The sequence below is a fragment of the Puma concolor genome, chromosome D1, assembly GCF_028749965.1.
Source record: "Puma concolor isolate L17-30 chromosome D1, mPumCon1.1.hap2, whole genome shotgun sequence".
NCBI lineage: Eukaryota > Metazoa > Chordata > Mammalia > Carnivora > Felidae > Puma > Puma concolor.
Window position 1 is genome coordinate 93,362,483 of NC_141676.1, and position 22,567 is coordinate 93,385,049.

The 22,567-nt window shown below is 52.8% G+C and overlaps 1 protein-coding gene and 1 long non-coding RNA gene across 7 annotated transcripts in view; one reads left to right on the plus strand and one right to left on the minus strand.

Moving 5' to 3' along the window:
* The window catches only part of KIRREL3 (kirre like nephrin family adhesion molecule 3), a 554,399-nt gene that overhangs the window by 451,748 nt on the left and 80,084 nt on the right, over positions 1-22,567 (plus strand). For all 5 annotated transcript variants that reach the window (XM_086678697.1, XM_086678698.1, XM_086678699.1 and 2 more), the window contains exons 4-5: positions 7,791-7,940; positions 12,556-12,705. In XM_086678697.1, coding sequence (XP_086534823.1) covers positions 7,791-7,940; positions 12,556-12,705 — 300 coding nt within the window. The remainder of the gene's footprint in view (positions 1-7,790; positions 7,941-12,555; positions 12,706-22,567) is intronic.
* LOC147576873 (uncharacterized) lies at positions 5,455-11,732 on the minus strand. Of its 2 annotated transcripts, XR_015241227.1 has the most exons (3): positions 10,408-11,732; positions 7,087-8,604; positions 5,455-6,383 (listed from the first exon to the last, which is right to left on the minus strand). It is a non-coding gene; the product is annotated as an uncharacterized LOC147576873 (long non-coding RNA). The 2 variants fall into 2 exon arrangements; XR_015241226.1 differs by having other exon boundaries at positions 7,087-11,732.

Genomic DNA, 22,567 nt, shown 5'->3' on the forward strand with positions numbered 1-22,567 from the left:
ATACCAGATCAGTGACTAGGGGAGAGGCACTAACACATACGCCCATAGAGGTATTCACCAAACACAGGACACTTAGAGTACCAGAAGTTATCCCCCAAGGATCTGGGGTTGACAGTTATGGGTGGCAAGGGTGGGTGACCTGAACCTGACATTAAGGACCCTGACCACCATGTACATGGGTCCACTGGGCCCTCCTCCTACTTGTTACACACACACACACACACACACACACACGTGCGTGCACACACGTGTGCCTGCACACACCACAGCACCCAGGCCCCCAGAGGCACTGCTATAAAAAACTCTCACTCTGAGTAATTTGGCCCTCACAGCCTCAGTCTTCCATTCAAAACGCCTCTTCCCTCCCCAAGAAATAATTAGGAATTGAGAGGTGATTTCAGGTCAAGGGCCAGAGGTGTATGAGCTCATAGAGAATCATGGGGTCTTCGGCACTTTAAATATTTTACTGGAAGACACTGGGGACCTCCCAGAGCCAGATGGTGATGGTTCATTCCGTGCTAATGTGTGCCGCAAGTCCCCCAAAAGAGTCTAAGGTGAGGGGCCGTGTGGTCAGGGCTGGGAGGGGGTGGCCCCTTCAGGGAGCCTCGTGGGCTGATGGAGATGAAGGTGGGAGGAGAGATGGGAATCTGGGTGGTGGTGGGGGGCTTTGAAGAAAGCAGTGCGGGCAAATCGTGAGGAGGGAGAAGCTGACCTGTGAGGCTCCTGAGCAGAGAGCAGAAGGAAACAGCTGGCGGGAGGACGGGGCAGGCAGGGAGGCAGGAGGGGAGGTCTCTGAGCTGTGCTGTGGTGGGGGCGGGGGCGCTCTGCCCCAGGACCAGAGCCCTCCAGGGGCTTTCTGATGCCACCTCCCCGGGCCGGCTGCACCTGCACCTGTCCTTTTCAGCACGGAAGAGCTGAAAGCCCTCCTGCCACCTGCCGCCGCTGTGTCACCCCCACACCTCCTCCCGCCTGCCAGTCACCAGCGCCTGCCTCGCTGCAGCCGTCCTGACTCAGAACCTGCCACATGGGGGGCACACATGGCTCATCAGGATGGGGCGTCAGAGCCCGCCCTCCTCTGAAACCTTCCCAGCCAGCTACCGCTCCTGCTTCCTGCAGTCTGGCCTCCAGACTCTTGCTTCCCACCTGCTGAGCAGGTGGAGGGAGGTCTCCGTGCTGGGAACCTTCAGAGCCAGGCTCTAATCCCCACTGAGCCACTGCAGGACCTTGAGGCTGGCACTTCTCCTCTTGAGCCCAGTAGGGAGAAGCACGTCCCTCCCAAGTTCAGTGTCCTAAAGGCCCAGCTGGAGTGTTGGGAAGGTGCCCTCTTGGCCTGAAAAGTCCGCAGCAGCCTGGGCATGCAGGGAGCGTGCAGGCTGCCCACAGTCACCTCGGGGGCTCTGCAGGGCCTCTCCGTTCCTGGGACAGCCGACAGGAAAGTGTGCCCGCAGCCACCACTGGGACCACATCTCACTCCGTCTGACCCACCAAGTGTGTTTCCATCAGGCCCTCCCTTCGAGTTTCCCTTAGACTTTTCAGTCCTGGTCAAGGGCAAGAGAGAGTGCAGTCTCCGGTGGGTTCTGTGACTTCCCAGGGTCTCTGTGCTGACAGCTCGGAGCCTGGAGCCTGCTTCGGATTCTGTGTCTCCCTCTCTCTCTGCCCCTCCCCCACTCGCACTCTGTCTCTCTCTCTCTCAAAATAAATAAACATTTTAAAAAGATAAACATTGGGGCGCCTGGGTGGCACAGTCGGTTAAGCGTCCGACTTCAGCCAGGTCACGATCTCGCGCTCCGTGAGTTCGAGCCCCGCGTCGGGCTCTGGGCTGATGGCTCAGAGCCTGGAGCCTGTTTCCAGTTCTGTGTCTCCCTCTCTCTCTGCCCCTCCCCCGTTCATGCTCTGTCTCTCTCTGTCCCAAAAATAAATAAATGTTGAAAAAAAAAATTTAAAAAGATAAACATTAAAAAAATTTTAAAAAGAAAGTTAGCTATTAGTAATTCTATAACAATAAAAATATTATTTGTAATACATAACTAGTTATATGTATTTATATAATAACATAGTTATATAGATAATGACTATTTACATAATAATAAGTACCAATAATTATTACACCTCCTGTCATTCCCCCACAGTGGCCAGTGCTGGACTCCACCCTGAACCCTGACTTAGTGTTGTTGACCACCAGCTGGCAGGAGGCTATGTAAACTTAGGGGAGAACGAAGAAATTGCTTTCCGCTCCAAAGATCCTCATCCTCTCTTTAGAGGGTCTGAGGGGAATGGTTGCGGGGTTGATTGGGGTGAATACAAGTTTATAAATAAAAATCCAAGTTCCAGACCCTTCATTTAATAACCAACATGGGATAGTGGCAAGAAAACAGGGTTTTCTTATTTAAAAAAAAGACACTGGGGTCTGAATTATACCTGGGCCCATTGTGTGACCTTGAAGTGCACCTGGGCCCACTACATGACCTTGAATGACACCTAGGCCCACTGGGTGACCTTGAATTGCATCTGGACCCACTAGGAGCCTCCATTCATCTGTGAAATGTGGATAGTAACACCTAACTAGCAAGAATTGGTTAAAAAGTAGGTCTTCCATGAATAATTCAGTTATTTTTATCCTGTAAAGCCTGACTCCTTGAGACGCTGTCCCTTCCCCCTGATTTCTCACTTCCCTCCTTCCGTGTAGTGTGCTCAGCACAATACCTGCCTAATCAGTACTTTATATCATAAAAACAGTTTTCCTTCATGACCGCAGATCTCAGGAGCCAAACTAGCATAGGTAGGCCACAAGGTCACAAGCTTGAGTTTATTTGCTGCTTACACACCGGACCAGGTGCTGAGAATACAAGATGAAAAAGACAGCCGTGGCCCCTACCCTCAAGAGTTTACCCTCCGTTTCTCATTTACTTCGGTTCCTTTCTGTGTCTGATATACAGTCAGTGCTCAATGAAGGTTTGAAGAAATTAAGGGAGATAAGAAGGAAGAAAAATGGGGAAGTAGGGAAGAGGGGAGAAGAGAGAAGATCCCCCTTCGGTGACAGGCAGTGCCTAGAGATACAGGCAAAGCTCATGGAGAAGAACTTGGCCTTCGGTGCGGGCAGGGCTGGTCAGGGAGACCCTGGGAGAGGGGTGAGGGGTGATTCCAGAATGGCAGAACACCGGTGACATGGGACAACATGAGTGAACGGCCAGCACAGGTGACTATTGAGCACCGAGAGAGAAGGGAGTCAGATTTTGGAGAAGCCTGTCAGGTGCCTGTGGGCAGTGGGAAGCCATTAGAGTTTCCACCCTTAGAAAAGGGAGAGCACATGAGGAAAACGGTGCCTTAGGAAGAACCCTCCAGGACAGGACCTGAAGGCATTCACAGACTGTTGAAAGAAGCCAGGTTGAGGTGGTGAGGGCCCGGACTTCGGATTACAGCCAGAGGAATGGAGAGGAAAGGGTGTGTCTGAGAGGTGCTGTGGGGGAGGGCTGGGCCACACTTGGTGATGGTGACAGATTGAAAACAAAGCAGGAAAAGGAGGTTACCCTGACTGCCAGGCTTCACTGCAGAAGAAGGCCGGGGGGCACAATGAGAAACTGAGGCAGAAATCCTGGGATGGATGGTGCAAGGGGTGTCGAGTCGGTGCAGCACATGCTCTGCGCCCACATCAGAGCCGTCTGGGTGTGGTGGGCGAACAGACGTTAGCTCCTGGAGGGAAGGACCACGTCGTATCTGTCTGCTTCTCACGAGACCGTGCAATGCCTGCCTGATACCAGGTCTCAATAAATGTGTGAATCAACAGATGTTCTCAAGGAGCTTCCTGGCTGCTTACCATACCACCCAGGAGGTTCTAGAAAAGATCCCAGGCTCGTTTGCAGTTCACATCCTCAGAGTAGGAAAGACAGGGAGCAGAAAACGGGATATGAGGGACTGGGTGAAGACTACCTTTTGGGCAAGAGACGACAATGGGGGCTTGTCCACTATGTTCCTAGAGGCGCTTAAGCCTGAAAGAGAAGCCTCAAGGTGTGCCCTATGGGTGAAAAGACAGCATGCCCCGTCCCTCCATGTCCCCTCCACCCACAGCACCGTGACTTTTATCTGCTGTAGATAGTGACACTCCACTCATGATTCTGTCTGAAAAAGCATCTCATTGATTTGAAAGAAAAAATATTCCTAGTGGCTTGTATTTAATGCACAGAAAATAAAATTAGACTGAAAAAGGAAATTGTCAGAGCACCAATCCTTCCCTCCCAAAAAATGAATGGGTGAATAATGTCGTTTGAGTGGTGTTTCTGAGGCCGTTCTCCTGTGTATCTGTCTCCCCACCCTGCCCCACCCAGAGACATTCTTTTCATTTTATTTTATTTTATTTTTACATTTATTTATTTTTGAGAGACAGAGCATGAGCCAGGGAGGGGCAGAGAGAGAGGGAGACACGGAATCCGAAGCAGGCTCCGGGCTCTGAGCCATCAGCACAGAGCCCGACGCGGAGCCTGAACTCACGGACCGCGAGATCCTGACCTGAGCTGAGGTCGGATGTTTAACCCACGGAGCCACCCAGGTGTCCCAGAGACATTCTTTCCATAGAAAAGTCGAAGGGATCCAAACAGACCCCACGTGGGTGCCCAAAGCTCTCTGAAGCCTGGGGGTATGTTCTTCCCTGCCCCTCCTGGCTGCTCTCTGTGGGCTCAGGGCTTATCCTGGGGGATCTTGTAGCTGCCCCAACTCCTGGCTCTGAGACACTATCCAAAGTGGGTTGTGACCACTCAGCGTCCTCCCCCAGGGCCAGTCTCCTGATGGCAGCCCCTCTCCTCCCTCGGGGCACGGCCCTGCTCCCACCCTCCGCTTTCCCCGCACCACCCAGGGCTCACCCCCACCCCACCCGCACCCCCTCGGGTTGCTCCCTGTACCCCCGTTCTCTGTGGTCCTCCCCCACACCCAGAGGAAGCGGGACTGGAGGCGGGAGAAGGTGACACTTCCCACTGCAGGCTCCACACCATTTGTCTGGGGCCCTTCTCGATCTGACCCCTCCGCCCCCAGCTGACAACCTGCTAATTCTGAGAACACAATCTCTGGCAGCCATTGCGGCTGTCTTGACACTGTCTTTCTCGCAAGAAAGATTTTGATATAAAAGAAGGAGCTGTGGAATCATCATCGAGCCAGGGAAAAAAGAGCCTCAGAAAGGAGTGCCCTCCCAGCCCTCCCTTCTCCTCCCCTCCCCCCCTCCTCCCCCCCTCCTCCCTCCCTGTCTCCCTTCTTCTGGCCTCTCCAACCCTCCCCTTTCCCTCCCCTCACCCAGTCCTCTTCCGCTTTCTCCAGCTACCTGCCCCCCTCCCCCACTTCTCCTTTCTCTTCTCCCTTCTCTTTCTCCTTCTTTCTCTCTTGCTTTGGTGCCAGAAACGGTCTAATTACAACAGAGAACTTGAAGAGACGGAGAGGAAAGAAATAAATAAACCCACCACACATAGCTGATTAAAATGTCCTATGAAATCTAATTTGTAAAGCTCAAATCAGAATAAAAAGTGTTACTCCCACAATTCAGGGCCAATTTGATTTTTAATGAGACTCCTCAGAGACCCAGCCAAGATCTCATCAGGTTGTAAACGCGGCTACCTTCCCCCCTGCCATGAGTTCTCTGATGTGGATTCGGCGGCTCCTCTCGGGGAGCCCCCGCACCCACTTGGCCACCATGCCCAGCTTCCCTTGGGTTCTGTATATGTCAGTCACCCCCTTACTGGGGCCGTCTGCTGCTAAGAGCATGGCCTTACCTGTGGTCCAAGCCTGGGGTATTGTGTCCCCAGGATGGGCAACACCTAGCATCCAGGACCTCCGTGTCTGTCCCTGACTCTCCCACGTCGGGGAGAAGAGGCCGTGGCAACAACCCGCCCACCAGGTCCACCTTCCCTCAGCGTGTATCTGTATCTGCCAGGCAGGGCGTGGGAAAGAATGCGGGCTTGGAAGCCACATGGACCTCCATCGAACCCCAGCTCCACCGCTCATTAGCTGTGTGATCTTGGGCAGCTTACTTTGCCTCTCTGATCCTGTTTACTTTGCCGTAAAATTGGGATATTTCTGCCCTGCAATGTAACTATGCAGGTAACGGAATGGAGGCCACTGTGGGTCGGGGGCTCAGGAAACGTCGGTGTCCTGTTGTCCTTTCGGCTGTGGCCTCCCGGGGAAGAGGGATCACATCACCCTGCTTCCTCAGCATTCCCCGCAGGACCAGCTTAGGGATCTGGGCACAGCACAGCTCAGCAGGTGAAAACACGGTCTTCAGAGCCAGAAAGTCTTCGTCTACAGCCCTAGTCCTGCCGGGAGACAATTCCCAGATGATTTAGTTAACCTCCAAGCCCCTGCGAACTGGGGCTGGTGAGATCCGGGTGTGATGGTTACTGTAACAACTAAAGGGGATACACGCTCAGTACTTGCTAAGTCGTCATCAAGCACAGCTTCTGTTCATATTTTTTACCTCCTCGGGCCTCATTTCCTCGTCCGGAAAACAGGGATCAAAATAGTAGCTACCTCATAGTTTGTTATGAAGATGAAAATAGTAAAGAGCTAGCATTTGAAAATCTTACAGCAACGCCTGGCATATTGCATGCACTGTGGGTGTGTTTGTGTAATAAAACATGAACTGGGGCGCCTGGGTGGCTCAGTGGGTTAAGCGTCCAACTCTTGATTTTGGCTCGCATCATGATCTCACTGTTCGTGGGTTTGAGCCCCGCATCGGGCTCTGTGCCGACTGCATGAAGCCTGCTTGGGATTCTGTCTCCTTCTCTCTGCCCCTCCCCCACTCGCTCTCTATCTCTCAAAATAAATAAACACTAAAAAAAAAAAAAAAAAAATAGGGGCACCTGGGTGGCTCAATTGGTTGGGCATCCAACTTTGGCTCAGGTCACGATCTCACGGTCTGTGAGTTTGAGCCCCGCATCGGGCTCTGTGCTGACAGCTCAGAGCCCGGAGCCTGCTTCGGATTCTGTGTCTCCCTCTCTCTCTGCCCCTCCCCTGCTCATGCTCTGTCTCTCTCTGTCGCAAAAATAAATAAAAACATTTTTTAAAAATTAAAAAAAAATAAAAATAAATAAAATGAATACATGAACTGACCTGCTGAGATGGCTCAGTGCCTTCTTGCTCTGAGGTGTCTAGGGGAGAGCTGGGGGTCACCCTGGCGATGGTCCCCCAGGTGACAGTGAGGCCAGAATTGGGTGTGCCATCGGAAAGAGAGGGACAAAGAGGGTGAGTCGAGGTGACTTCCAGCTCCTGCCAGCACACTCTGGACCACACTATACCACCACGTGTCCTGTGGAATTTGGCTGTAGGCCCGAATTAAACAGTAATATTTTTCCCAGGTTCCCGGGTTTTTAAGCAAACCACACCACTCCCCCCCAACCTTGCCTTCTTGAGGCACCTCCCAAGGATGCTCGCAGCTGGAAGGCTCTCTCCTCCTCTGCCCTGTTGTGGCGCAAGCATGTGGCGGTAGGTAGGAGCCAAATGGAAAGTGGCAGAGATCGTCCCAAGCACGGCGGGCACGGCCTCTTTCGGGGCTGGGGGAGGCCGCCTCACAGTGTGAATGTGTGTTAAGGATGGATGAGCAGGAGGGCTGAGCCGAGAGCCAGCTGCTGAGAGCAGGGAATTAAGCAGGGGGCAGACAGGAAGTGCCGCTGGGCTGCAGGCAGGAAGTCAGATGCTGGCGAGAGAGAGAGAGCTGCTTATCCCCTGGGCCAACTGCTCTGCTTCTTAACTTGAGGAGAAGCCGTCCAGGCACTGCTCCCTGCACTAACTGACCCCTGTGCTTGTCTCCTTCCCAGGCCAAGTATACTCCTTCAGCCAGCAGCCCCAGGACCAGGCCGTGGTGTCGGGCCAGCCAGTGACACTGCTGTGCGCCATCCCCGAGTATGATGGCTTCGTTCTGTGGATCAAAGACGGCTTGGCTCTGGGTGTGGGCAGGGACCTCTCAAGTGAGTACCCCCAAGAGCTCCCTGGGAAGGCCTGGAACCCCTTCTCGCATGACCCACCCACCCCCCTGGGGAGAACCCCATCTTCATTGGTACTTGGAGATCAAATCTCCAGCTCTCGTGGAATATCCCCTGGTCAGAGTCAGATTAGGCAAGCCCTGGGCCCGGGATCCATGGGACTTCAAGGGCCTTCTGACTCCTGGTAAGGAATTACAAGTAAACCCTCAATTCCGGTGGTCGGTCCTGAACCTAATAGACTTTTGCTCCGGAAGGTCTATTCTAAAGTCAGACACGACTCCTGTAAAGTCACATTTCCAAAGGTAAAGTGTCCCCGTATCTGGGTCCAAAATGTATTCCCCACTTACATCACAGCCTGGCTTTTCCTAGCTCCCATCGATCAGAGGGAGCCAAATAAACTGAAAACTCACAACCAAACTGCTTGGTTTTAGGGGTTAGCATGTGATGGGAAGAAAAGAGAAGGAGCATTTAAAGTACAAACCCTGTTGAGCCCCCTGCCCAGGCAGGTGTCGAGCAGAGATGTCCTAGTAGGCTCCTGTGGCTGGCATCTGACCTCCCTGCTCAATGCCACAGGCCCTGTCATCTGTTAACGACTGTGGATGTCAGTCCTTAAGCTCATACAGATGTCTTTGCAGTCCATCCTCTCTCCCTGGGGAGAAAAAAGAATAGCATCATCCTCCTGGTCACTCAGCCCCCAGCAATTATCATTCTCCCCTGGGGAAAGTAAACATGGGACTGCTGGGTTTAGCATAACCTATAAAATTCAGAACAAGAGATCTGGGCGTCCCTGCCATTGGGGAACCGCTGAGGGTGGAGGTGTAGAAAAACATACGTATTCGACTGAGAAGTAGCTTTGCTTCTCTCGTGGCGTGCAGCTGCAGGAAAATAAAAATCGAAGTGCACTCGGGAACATGATGGTTGGGAAATTAATATTTTAAGATGTGAGTTATGTCTTGCCAAAAATGTATATTGAAACGTTATAGCCGTGGTCAATAGCATCGCTGGGTTGGAGTGCTGCAGCCCAGCTGAGCATGGGTAAAATACACAATATCTCCAAAATATACTGTGCTGCCGTAAAATTTAAGCATTATGGGAGCTAGTCAATTTAAGGGGTTCTGAACTTCCTTACCCTAGAGAAATCTGGGGGAATGATATCACCTTCCCAAACTAGAATCACTTATGCTTCACGTGGCTCTGAACTTGGTCCAGCATCTTTGCTAGTTAAGGAGGTACTCTGGGTTCCTAGTCAGTGGTTTGCAGCCTTCGGTCAAGGACTGGGGTCTTTTGGCCGAGAGGTGGCCAAGAGGAAGCCCCAGGTCACCACAGATGTTCATCACCTCATGGAAAATTGACCTTCTGGAATCCATTCCATGAATGACTTTTGGGATCAGGATTGCGTCAATGGGGTTTTAAGGAACTGGGGTCGACTTCCTCTCTGATTTGACTCCATTGATACAAATAAGGCTGTCCCTGTCCTTGCAGAGCCAATAAATTCAAATTCCTGGGAAAGTATTTTCTGTGTTTGATCACCTGTCCCCCAAAAAAGCATCATGACAATAATGACAGAGACTCACACGCTCAATAAATACCGTTTGCTTCCCAGACAAGAAAGTGAGACTAACAGATCAAAATTCAATCCAGCAAGTATTCGCAGAGCACTTAATACTGCACAGCTTTTCCTGTGGGGAAACTGAGGCCCACAGTGGCTAGACTTTAACCTGCCGCAGGTCTGTCCTCTTCTGTTTTGACTATGTGGCCTGGCTCCATCCACCAGCATTCACACCCTAAGTGAAGATCTGTCTTTCTGGTCACAGAGGCTGGAAAAAACATTCAAAGGAAATGATTTATAAATATATGCCCTCATATTGATAGAACATTCTTCATCAAAGAAGCTCAAATAATTCTCAGACATTATGTCACAAATCTACAGTGATCTACAGGGAGAAAAAGCAGGATTTCTCCCCTTTATTTGACAGGTAAACAAAGTCACAAGTCTAGAAAGAAACTGATTCAAACATATACCGAACCTCAATGTGTGGGATCCTGGCTCCTAACCCCCCCAAAACCCTAACACCCTGTCTGTTCTCACTTTTAAAGATGGGGGCCTTTCTGGTTACCCTGTCTCACTGTCGTTTTCCTTTAAACCAGCATTTATGGGGATACCTGAGTGGCTGAGTCGGTTGAGCATCTGACTCTTGATTTCGACTCAGGTCATGATCCCAGGGTCATCCCACGCTCGGTGCGGAGTCTGCTTGAGATTCTCTCTCTCTCTGTCTCCCTCTGCCCCTCTCCCCCACTCATGCTCTCTCTCTCTCTAAAAAAGTTTTTTTAATAAATAAATAAACCAGCATTAATAGACTTACTGTGTGCCACACACTTAACATGGATTATCCCAGTTAATCTTCACCATGAGATAGTGGTGACGAAGCACAAAGAAGTTAAAGTAACTTACCCAAGACAACAGAGCTAGGAAGTAACAGAGTTGGCATTTGAGCCCAGGCACTTTGACTGGAGAACCCAGATTCCCCAACATCTTGCTTCCCCTGAGGGCAGCAAGAGAGAGTAATGATACTATGGAAGGAGCTAGAACTTGCTCAGAATCTATGCTTCTGGGCCTGTGTTTTCCAAAGATGCTGCCAGCCCTTGCGAGAGCGTCTCAGCTCGTTGCCTAATTAGGCAAATACAAACAAACCCATCACTGATGTTTTCAGCAGCTCATGAGAGCGAAATCCTGCTGCTGATAGCCTGCAAGACAACAAAAACACAAGCTCCAGCCAAGATGCCTGCAGGAGACCAGGGACTAATCAAGGACAGCGGGATCCAGAGGCTGGGCCGGAAGGGTTGGGGGCGGTGAGCCAGCTACATTGAGGGCAGCAGCAGGGAGAGGGCTGGACTGGAACCCATTCCCAGCCCCTCCTCCTGGCCCTGGGGTGAGCCAGCTTAACTTACCTGGGCTTCTTCCCAAAGCCCAGCAGAGGGCAGGAAGGGCGGGCAGGAGGGGAGGTGATGCTCTTGGGGGTAGAGCTGATTGCCCTGTGAGCATCTCTGGCCAGGCCAGAACAGCTGTGCAGGGCGGGCCGTTTGGTTGCACGATGGGGACGATGGAGCCATGAAGACATGAGATGAAGGGCTCAGCCACACAGGAAGCCCCCAGAATACTTACTGGGAAGGATCACCACTATCTCCCTGCCGAGGAATGAGTGCCTGTGACCCCTGTACAGCTCACCTTTGGGGAGCCCTGCCCTGTCTCTGCAAGACCCTTAGCTTATGACGGGAGGGGTTAGAGCTCCAATATTCCATCTAGAATAGAAATCTCCTCTGCAGTGCTCCTAACAGGTGATCACCAGCATCTGCTTGGATACAGCCACTGATGGGGACCTCATTACCACCTGTGGCAGCCCAGATCCTTGTGGGACATTTCAAATTGTATTAAGAATATTCCAAAGTATTTCCCCATGTGGTGCTAATGCAATCCCTGGGAGCTACTTGAACACATCTAATCCACACTTAGAGACTGAAATACTGGAGAGCTGTTGCATAGCCCAGTCTCTCTGTTTCCGTCTCTCTCTCTGTCTCTCTCTCTCTCTCTCAACTTGCTTAAGCCCTCATCTTCTCTTTAAAAAGCCAGATATGGCGAACCCCCTCCTCCTGTGGCACATTTCTGAGAATTCACACTGTTCTGGTGAAGGTCTTTCAGCAAGAGGAGTGGTTTGGGCTGCTGGAGGGTGGGTGGAAGGAAGAGAGCAGGAGGAAGTATCTGTAAGAGGCTGGCGGGGGGAAGGCGATGGAAAAGAGACCCTTCTGGGAGAGACTATGGAGGTCTAGGGCCCAAGGCCTGGGCCAGAGGACCTGCCAGCCACGACTTGTGTAGGCATTTGCATTCACCCTACACAGCAGCAGGAAAGCTGATTAATGTTCTCATTCTCAAATTTTTATTTATCCATTATGCATCGCCAGTAGTGTAGGGGACCCCAAATTCCTAAGTGTCCTGAGTACCTCGTAAGTGCTTAATCAGGTCCTGGGGTCTGGGGTGGGTAGGAGGAGTGACCAGAAAAGTACCCTTTATGGTTCAAAAGGGCCCGAGGATCCCAGGCATTGGTAGGATGGGCTGGGATTTCTACTTGCTGTCCATCCTGAACAAAACTTTCCCCCCAAAGTCATTCTTGATTCTGTTCCAGAGATTTCTGGTTTCTTCTCTCTCTCTTTCTTACTCTGTCTGCTCTCTGTGGCTCTCAGCCTGGGTCTCTCTGTCTCTCTGTGTGTCTCCTTATCAAAATGCATGTCTGCTTGGTAAACCGCAGGGCTGAGCACACCACTTTGCAGGGTATTGTCCCCGCTGTGTCTGCCCACACTTGGTATTTCCATCTCTGCTCTCTCCTTCCTCTCTGATAATAGTTCCTCCAACATTCCTGAACCTACACACACACACACACACACACACACACACACACACACTGTCCAAAAGCCAGGGAAAGCTCTCGTTTTTTCTCCTTACACCAAGAACGGCCCCTCCTCAGATGTCCCACCCCCTCCCCTATTTGTCGTGAATGCCTCCTCCACCCCGCCCCCGCCCCCCTTGACCTGCCTGCTGTCTCCACAGGTTACCCACAGTACCTGGTGGTAGGGAACCACCTGTCAGGGGAACATCACCTGAAGATCCTGCGGGCGGAGCTGCAAGATGATGCCGTGTACGAGTGCCAGGCCATCCAGGCTGCCATACGGTCTCGCCCCGCACGCCTCACCGTCCTGGGTAAGAACCGTTGACACTCGGGGGCAAAGATGCTACGGGAAGCACACGGGCTCAGCTCCAGAAGGGCATCCCCACGGGACAAGCCCCAAGGCGTTATCCCACGCGGCTCCGTCCACTGCCGCCCCATGGTGGCAGTAACCCCCCTTCTCCCCCAAGAGAGGGAAAGTGAAAGTTCCTGCTCTGGAAATCAGGCCAACGCTAACTGACCTGTGACCCTGTCCAACCCCAGTGTGTTTGACTCCAGCTGAAGGGGCTCCTGAATGCTTATTTGTTCAATCAGGAAGCGCATTCTGCATGCACGATGGGTGTCAGACCCTGTGCTAGGCAATGGAGATACAGAGAAGACCTATGACACAGCCTCCACATCCTCGAGCCTGAGTCCCGTTCTTTCTGGGTTGACTTCCCAGTAGGTGCTAACGAAGCGTGATTTCAGCATCGCCTCCGCCTCACCTGTTCCTTCCCCACCCTTCGCTGCTCCCTGCGAACCCCAGCTCCTTTCCTAAATCATCCCTGGGAGAATTCATTTCAGGCCCTTATCCCACATCAGACCTCCGCTCCTTGGCCTTTCTCCATCTTGGTTTCCCAGGATCCCAGTACGCCCTGGGACTGGGCACTGCCTGAGAGGTCCCCATTCCTTCACTCAGGCAGACCTGCCTGAACACAAGTGAGTGAGCTCACCTGCCTCTTAAACTGCCTCATTCCGATTTCAAGTGCAGCCCCGTCAGCTCCCTCCTCCGGCCAGATGTTACTGAGGACCAAGTCCCCTGGGAACGGAGCCGTGCACATAAGGCATAATAGCAAACATATGCATACGTTTTACAGCACCTCTCAAAGCACTTCCCCTTATGTTATCACCTCAGCTGTTCTGAGCAAGGCTATGGCACAGGGATTGTTGCCCCAGATGAGAAATTGAGGCTCAGAGAAGCCAAGGGCCCCGCCCGGGGTCTCCCAGCTAGGGCTCCCACACCATCGCACTGCCTCCTCGGTGAGTCTCCTCCAGGCCAGGTGTGGGACAGGGCACACGCAACGAAACAGGGGAGCCTGGGCTCCACCCTGCCCGCCTCTTAGCTGCTGTTGTCGAGGTTTAACAACAGGGTCGGCAGCGGGGGTTCTGCCTCCTCACCTGATAGATAAGGCGCATGGCTGCTCAGGTATGAAATATTTAACAGCGTGTCAGGTTATCTTCAGATCTACACGACAGCACACAGGGCAGATTATCCCAAGCACGGCAACAAGTCCCGGAGGACCACTTACCAGGCTTGGCTTCTTGAGACAGGAGGCAGAGCTCAGGGCCAACCTCAGAAACCTCCCTCCACCTCTGAGTCTCTTCTTGGCCTGGGATGAAGGAAAGAAAACACACCAGGTCTGGCAGAGTAAATAAGCTGGGATAGCTTGGTCCCAAATGGGGTCCTGAATGGGTCCAGAAAAGTAACCGGGCATTGTAAAGGAGAGGCAGACATCTTCTTCATTCCCGAGATGGGGCTAAAAACAGAACGGGTCTACAGTTTGGTGTGGAGGCTGAGGGAGGAGAGCAGGGGGATTTAGCGCCTAAGTGATTTTCTGGTTTTTTTGGGTACTGAACAATGCCAGAACAGATTTGTTAGCGCAGTTATAAGATCATCCTCTCCAAGGGTTACTCAGCTCCCCATCCTTAGAAGGATCCGCCTTTTGCTGCCTTGTACCCCTTCTAGAAGGTACCAAAGGATGCTAAATCGAGAAGATTCTAAGCACTGCCCACCGCTGACTTCACGTGTATTCAGGACCTACGCTAAATAGAGACGGACCTCGTCCTCAAGTTCTTGTCCTGGCCTCAGAGCTTTGCCCGCTCACACTCCACCATTCACAGCCTCCCTCCTCTCTGCTATCTCGAGTCCAAATTATTCCCTGTGTTTTACAGATGAGGAAATTGAGACTCAGAGAGCAAAGCCACTCACGGCTTCATTACCACCCAAAATAGACTCCAGATTTTCCAACTCCAAACCAGTGCTGTCTGCGTGCCCAAGTGCCAACAGAATTTCCTTTGTCTGGTTGCTTAAGAGCCGGGCTCCTGAGAGCGGGGCCTTGGAATCTGATCTGAACATCAGTTTTGTCTTAGGTCACTCCTAAAAGGCACTCATCCCCCCGTCTCGCTCTGGTTGGCAGTGCCTTCTGGGCACAGAGCTGGCTTGTGCGGGGGAAAATGTTTACAAGTCTGGAAGGCAGTGGAAGAGGAAGAAGGAGGAGTTTCCAGGTGACCCCAGATGATGAGCCTGGTGGATTCTGGAGAGCCGGAAAGGGACCTTTCCTTCAGACTCTACTGACACCACTCCTAACAAACTAACCTGAGGCAAGAAAGAGCTGCCCCAGGCTCCGCCTCCAGCCCTTCCTGACCACCCTGGGTCCCCACCCCTGAGCTGGTCCTTCAGATCCGCACCCCTAAATCGGCTCTGTGGGTCCCTACCCCTCTAATGACCCAGCAGGTCTGTGCCTGAGGCACCCAGCCTGGCTGAGTTTCTTTTTTTTTTTTTTTTTTTTAATTTTTTTTTTTAACGTTTATTTATTTTTGAGACAGAGAGAGACAGAGCATGAACAGGGGAGGGTCAGAGAGAGAGAGGGAGACACAGAATCTGAAGCAGGCTCCAGGCTCTGAGCTGTCAGCACAGAGCCCGCCGCGGGGCTCGAACTCACAGACCGCGAGATCATGACCTGAGCCGAAGTCGGCCGCTTAACTGACTGAGCCACCCAGGCGCCCCTGGCTGAGTTTCTCTATAATATACAGCCCCATCCGCTGCCCTGAAGAGAAGCCCTTCTTGCAGAAGCTGACCCAGCCTTCTGGAAGGGGAGCTCTGGTCTGCTCCCAGTGGTGAATAGACAGAGCAGCTACAGCGGGAAGGGGTGTTTTCTACCCTGGCCAGCCAGCTTCCCAACCAAGACCCCATCTGCTTTGCTGTGACATCTCAGCCCAGGAAAATGTCCCAGCCAGTTCCCCGGCGGGGGGCTGCCTTCCCTGTGTTCCAGGAATGAGAGAGCTTCCTAATTTAGTCTGTATTTGCCTGAGATAGATTTTTAATTAAATAAAGTAAGAGCCTGATTAGAACCTGCGGAAGATGTGAGAACAGAATCAGATGGTATTCCAGCAAAATTGCAAAGCAAACACTTTGGCTGGAACAGAGGGAGACCCCTGGGGGTCTTCCATCAAAGCACCAAGTGAGGAGGGCAAATACGAGAGATTATATAGCCAACAGATGTGCATTGTTAAAATATGCATCTGCCGGCAGCCTGCTTGGAGAAGCCAGAGGGCCAGCTCACAGAGCCTGCTCGGGGAGGGCGTGGGGACCCAGCCCCAGCAGCCAAGCCTAGAGTCACAGACGCATTAATTAGCCTTGTGTTTCCAGCTCTCAGATGCAATCAGGCAAGGAGCAACTTCGAGCTGAGCGTTTGCTACCCTGGGAGGCAGAGGGAGGGAGCTAGGGGACCAGGAGGGGAGGAGAGGGAAGGGGCAGAGCTTGTGAGGCTGAACAAGACAAAGACTCCCGGGGCAAGTCGAAGTTAATGGCCAGGCTGCACTCCCTCTGTGGCACAGAGGACCATGCCTTGACTCTGGAGACAGGCATCTTTCCATACACAGAACATCTCAAGACTCACGGTATCACAGAGCAGCGGACTTGGAGACAGCAATCGTGGTCTTGCCACTAAGCAGGTGTGTGATCTTGCCCTGTTGCCCAGCCTCTCTGGGTCTCAGTTTCCTCATCTGTAACATGAAAGTGGTGATAAATAAGACGGCCTCTAAGAACTCTCCAGCCCCCAGGGTGCCTGGGGGGCTCAGTCAGCTGAGCGTCCGACCTCAGCTCAGATCACGATCTTGTGGTTCGTGAGTTCAAGCCCCACATCAGGCTCGCTGCCGTCAGCACTGAGCCCGCTTTGGATCCTCTGTCCTCCTTTCTCTGCCCCTGCCCCCGCCCCGCTTGCACTCTCTCTCTCTCTCAAAAAAATAAGCATTAAAAATAATAATAAAAAAATAAAGAACTGTCCAGCTCCCAAAAAGCCTACAATACGGAGTCAACCTTGCTGCCCCAACTAGTTTAGGAAAATGGTCCGTCCCCACCGCTGGAACCAGAATTCAGGTGGTGAGTGCAGCACCGTGGACAGCATCCCACTTTGAGTGCTGAGAAGGGACCTCCCAAAGTCCTGCCCAGCCCTGGGGTTCTGGACTTGACTGTACACCTTAACCCCACAGTCCTCCCTCTGTAGCCAGCTTCCCGCATACCCAGCCGTGTCTACAGGGACCCCACTTAGGTGGACATCACAGGACCCCCCCCTTGCACATGTGCAAAGCTGCGGTGTAGGAGGAAGAGCCATGGGCCGGAAGCAGAATACCTACACGCGGCTCACCGTGTGTGTGACCTTGGTGAGGCCCTCAGCGCTCCCACTGGGCCTCTGGTTCAACTCTCTATGACCAGCTCTGAGTATAGGGTAGGCCCTCAATAATACTGGGCGGTTTTTAAAATAAATGAATGAGTGAGTGCAGGAATGAATGCAGTTTCTCATTCTTATCTGTAAAATGAGAATAAGAAAAACACCAATCTCCCAGAATCGTTGTGAGCACCAGACTAACACATACACCCCAACGCTAAAGGGCCATATGCTTGGAAGTTTCATGCACGTGCACGCAAGTATGCGTACATGCAGGCTGCTCCTGCAGGAGCCCCCCGGTTCACAAATATCTAAACTGTTCCATGGCCAAAGCTGTAAGGATGACACTACATTTGGTCTTTCTAACTGCCTGAAAATTTGAGAAGCGAGGACCCAGGGCAGGGAGGAAATGGAAGCCAAGGTTTTGATCAACAAGTATTTACTGAGCAGCTATTATGTACCAAGAAGTAATCTAGACACGAAAGATTCATCAGTCAATGAAAAAAAAAGGCCAGCCTTGCCCTGGTGGAGCTTGTGTTCTAGCAGAGAGAGAGAGAGAGAGAGAGAGTCAATAAACAACAAACACAGTAATTACGTAGGTATGTAGGATGTCAGATGGTAACGAATGCTTCGAAACAGAGAAACAGCAGGGTGAAGGGGACTGGAAATAGGAGGGGGAGGATGGTGGATGGCAGGTTAATTATTAAAAAGGGTGTTTTCCTAGTCTTCCTCCCCATTTCCCTCATCTTCCTGGCCCGTTCTAATATTAACTCTGCTGTCTCGTGGCTCCCATTAGAAACAAAGCTTTCTAAATCAACATGAATTATTTAATGATGGAGACTAAGTCAATCCAAATAAAGAGGGCGTCTTTAAAACGATGTCAAGCTCCAGACACTGACGGGGCAAACAGAGAAGGCCCAAATGGGTCCCTGAGTTTGCAGAACCGCAAACTCTCCTACACCTCTCCACCAGGGGAGCTTCAGGGCAGAGGTCTCCTAAATCTTGGGTATTGGCAGCACAGCCCCCCTTCCCAATTCCCAATCCCCTAATCTCCTGGGTGGGTGGGTCCAGAGAAAGACCGTGAATAACTCAGGTCATACAACAAGGGAAGGCAGAGCTGAAACACAGCCCGAGAGCACCGGCTTCTCAAACTGTTCTTCCAAAAACATGGCAAGAAACCCGGCCACAGTCACCCTGTCAGTAGGGGACAGTCTGTCCCCTACAGCCCTTCTTTAGGAGGTGAGAAAGCACCTCCACAGAACAAAGCCCAAGCCCCCTGCATGACGCATGGCGGGGGGGGGGGTGCCTCTGAGGCCTGCCCTCTGCTTTCCCCTAGCCCCTGCTCCAGCACCCCCTTTGTGCCAGGGACAGCTGCCAGCTTGCAGCTCCCTCCACTCCCCACACTTCTGTGCCTTCCCTCCTGTGTGCTTCCGCCTGGACTGTCCTTCCCACCTTTCTTCTCTTGGCCAACTCTTGCTCCCCAGTCAGGATTCATCCTAGACATCACCTCCTCCAGGAAGCCTTCCCTGAACCCCACAGGGCCTGGCTGTCCCACTTGGTGCTCTCTTAGCCTTCCGGATTCATCCTAGACATCACCTCCTCCAGGAAGTCTTCCCTGAACCCCCAGGGCCTGGCTGTCCCACTCGGTGCTCTCTTAGCCTTCCGTCCACAGCTCAGTCACAACACTCGACACATTATATTGAAAGTAACTATTTCCATGTCTCCCTCCCCCGGTTTCCATGTCTGGGTCTCTCGGCACTTTGCATCTGTCCCGCCTAGTAGAGCCTGCAGGCTTGTCCTATGCAGGTGCTCAGTAACGGCCATCACGTAACTGTAGCAACGGGGTTTGGGCCAAGCTAGAGGGAGTTTGCACTGAACCTCATCCTGGAGAACAGTACCTGGCAGATACTAAGCCCTACACACAAGTAACAGTTGCGTCCTGTCTTGCCGCGCTGTGTTATGCTGTGTTTAGGGGGCAACACGGCTTCGCGGTAAGAGCCCCGACTCTGAACGCCAGATTGCCTACACTGGAAACCTAGCTCTGTCACTTTACCAGTGCTGCGACCTTGGACGAATCACCTAACCGCTCTGTGCCTCAGTTTCCTCATGTGTAAAATAGACGAATAATCACATACAATCATATTGAAGAAGGAATAATGCCTTCTTACGGTTATACAGAAGATTAGATGGGATGATTTCTCAAAACCGTGCCTGGGAAGCAGCAGGAAGGCATATAAGTACTGGCTTTTTTATCGTACCTGTTGTGGCTGTTATTACTATTATTCTTGCAATGCTGAGCAACACCAGCAAGCGACCCTTCCTCCCTGGGGGACCAGGCTCTGTGTCCTAGAGAAGCTTTGCCATCCAGCGCGCAAGGCAGCAAGACGCGATTCCTGCGGGCCCCTCCCGGCTCGCACGCCTGGGAAGACAAGCAGAATTGATTTCCTTATCTCCTTATTAAGCGTGTTTTGCCTGGGCCCCGGCCTGGTCTTAGGTGCCGTATCTCATTTGTGCTGCGTGCCTGCTTCCTGCCACATTCATTACCCTGCAATCACCCCCCAAATGGGGGCGGCAAACAAGCCAGGGATGGGAGAGAGGAGCAAAGAAAGCATCCTTATCTCCTGAAGTTCCAGACGGGAGCTGGTGTCGGAGCTATTAATGCACCTCACCCCCACCCCTCCAGCGCACCACCCCGGCCGCCAGCTCCTTCCCACTCTCTTCCTGCTCCTCCGCCCTTCTGGGGGGCCCAGGCCACCCCCAGCATTTCCCTGGGCCAGAAGCAGATTCCCCTCCACACAGCCCGCCCCTCTTGGCCCTCCTGATTTAACTCCGCGCTAATCTGCGTAGGCAGGTCACAAGGTGAGTGAGGTCCCTGAGTTACCTCAAACTGACTAAGAGTCTCCGTCTCCTACATTATCTTATCAGCTCCTTGAGGGTAGAGAGCCCTATACCCCCCTGAGTAACTGCCCGTAACAGTTGTTGGTGGCAAGTGGAGGCTGGGGGCGCAGTGATGGAGGGCCTCTCTGGAGATCCCTGTAGCCACCAGGCCAGGGTGCATTGACTTCAGAGCGGGGTCACTCTGGGCCCTCCTTCCTGCTGCTCCTCCCCCTCCCCAGCAGTCTCCCTGGTTCTCTAATCTGCCATGGAAGGAATGGAGCCCCTGCCTGCCTCCCACATCCCTGCTCTTCATTTCAACCTGGCCAGCATTTCAGAACGGCCAGCAAGCTCCAGAGGGCTTGGGGGGCCCATCAGGGATGGAGGCAAACTCAGGGCTTTCCCTCTCGGCCCGTATGTAGCAGGCAGATGGCAAAGCAGGAAGTGAAGAGACCAGATGCAAGGGACGCCCTGCCTTACCTACCCAGACTCAGCCAGTGAGAAGAGAGCTAACCCACCTTGTGAAGCGGCCCAACACCGCTTCAGGCTGGAGGCGGCATCCCAAATGGCCAACCCAGGGCCGGCCCCTCTCCTCCTCCTTCCAGCATCTCGTGCGTTCAACACCAGCACAAGGGCGGGCAGGGAGGTACCTTAGGGGCCCAACAGGCCTGCTGCACACACAAGGTGCTCAGCCTCCTGCTCCTGGCCCCCAACAGCACGCCGTTCGTCGTTCTGCTGATCCCCCAGTGTCCCCATCACTAAGTGGCTCCCCAGGTAGCCCCGCACCCCTGAAGGTGATCATACGCGAGGCACCGGCATTTCTGCGGGTCTGAGCCAGGGAAGGGCCCTCACCTGGAGGTCGGAAGGCATGGCAGGCCCGGGTCTTAGTCATGAGACCTGGGATAATGATGCTTTGGACACGCACACTCTCTCTCTGATAAAATCAGGAGCCGAAAGGAGGGAATGCAAATCCACGCCACAGTTTGACTGTGATCCGCCTTCATTGATCCTGGTTTGGGGGGTCGGACCTGGGGGACATTGTTCCCATTGTTCCCTGGCTCTCTGGAGCAAAGATAATATGTTCTTCCATTGCCTTAACCAAGTGTGACCCTGGGAGAGGCTGAGCAGGCTCCAGTCTTCAGCAAAGGGGAGCGTGAGCTCAGAGCATGGAGATTCGCAAAAGTTAGAACCTTGATCCTCTGAAGTCCGCCATTTCCCATCCTACATGGAACCAGCAACTTGGGGCTGCCTATGAAATGAGAGCCACTTTCCTGTGACTTTGAGGATGTAGCTGCCTTGAGGGGGCTCTCAGCCACTCTGCCATCACGGAGCTACTTTCTCTGGCTTGGGCATGGCTTCCAACATCCCTGCATGCTTGGGAAAACACAGGCAAGAGCCCACTTCTGTCCAGGAGCCTTACCAGAGTCCTCCGTCAGGAAGCCCAGCTGGCCGTGTACAAGGCTCCCTGTTCATGCATCAATCTTATTACACACACACAGACCCCTTACCTCAAGGACAAATGCACTGGTGTGTGCGCGTGCACAAACACGCACATGCACACACACACACACAAAATTCAAAGCATGGCCGGCTCATGATGGAAAGACAAGGAGACACTGTCACCGTTGGGAATCTGTCACTGTTGGGACATGGACAGATCTTGGTAGCTCAACAGAAGTACTGACCCTCCCTCCCTGTCGGGCCCAGAAATGAATGGAGTAGGTGGAGCCTGATATCCCCAGCAGGAAGCCCCACTTCTCTATTGATCCCCCCCTAATGAAAAACGGAGTGAAGGGGGAAAAGAGTCGCAGCCAACTGAGAGGGAGGGCCAGGACAAGCCAGTCCCACCCAGGAATGGATTGCCTCTCTCCGGACTCTGGCCTCCCGGGCACCGTGGATATCACACCCAGGGCCGTGGCCAAGGCCAGCCCCGGGAAAGCCCAAAACCGGCTGAGCTTGGCAGGGAGACCTCCAAGGGTAAAAATAGCTCACCGCTTCTCTGCTCCGACCTCAGCCCAGGCCTGAGACGAGGGTTTCATGGCAAATTATGGATTTAAAACTAGCAATGAATCTCCATTACAGCATGAAATGAGAAAGGAAAATGCCACTAAATGGAAGCCTTCCCCCGGCAGCCAATGGGGCAAGGGAGGGGTGTAGTTTTAGGAGGGGGTTAGAGCTGCAGTCACACGCCCACAGCAGACTCACAGGAGTGGTCCCAGAAAGAGGGCCCTGGGAGAGTGGGCAGGGGCCGGAGCCCAGGGGAGATCCCTGCTGTCCCAGATCAGCATAGGGTGCCACAGTAGCGGGGGATGCCTGGCTGCAGGCACGTTCCTGCAAAGGAAACAGGCACAGCTATCTTAGCGGTGGGAACAGCCAGAGCTTTGTTATTTTGGTGCGGTGTTGGGATGACACCTACAGGGTAGGTCCAGCCAGAGAGGGGCATTTCAGGAACCTTGGGTCATCCACCCGGGTGCCTGTATTTATCCTTTCACCGTCTCCCATCATGTCTGCCAGCAGGCCCCACATCTCCTTTTATAGTTGAGAAAGCTGGGGCACAAAGAGACCCATTCACTCTCCCAAGGTCATACAAGAAGAA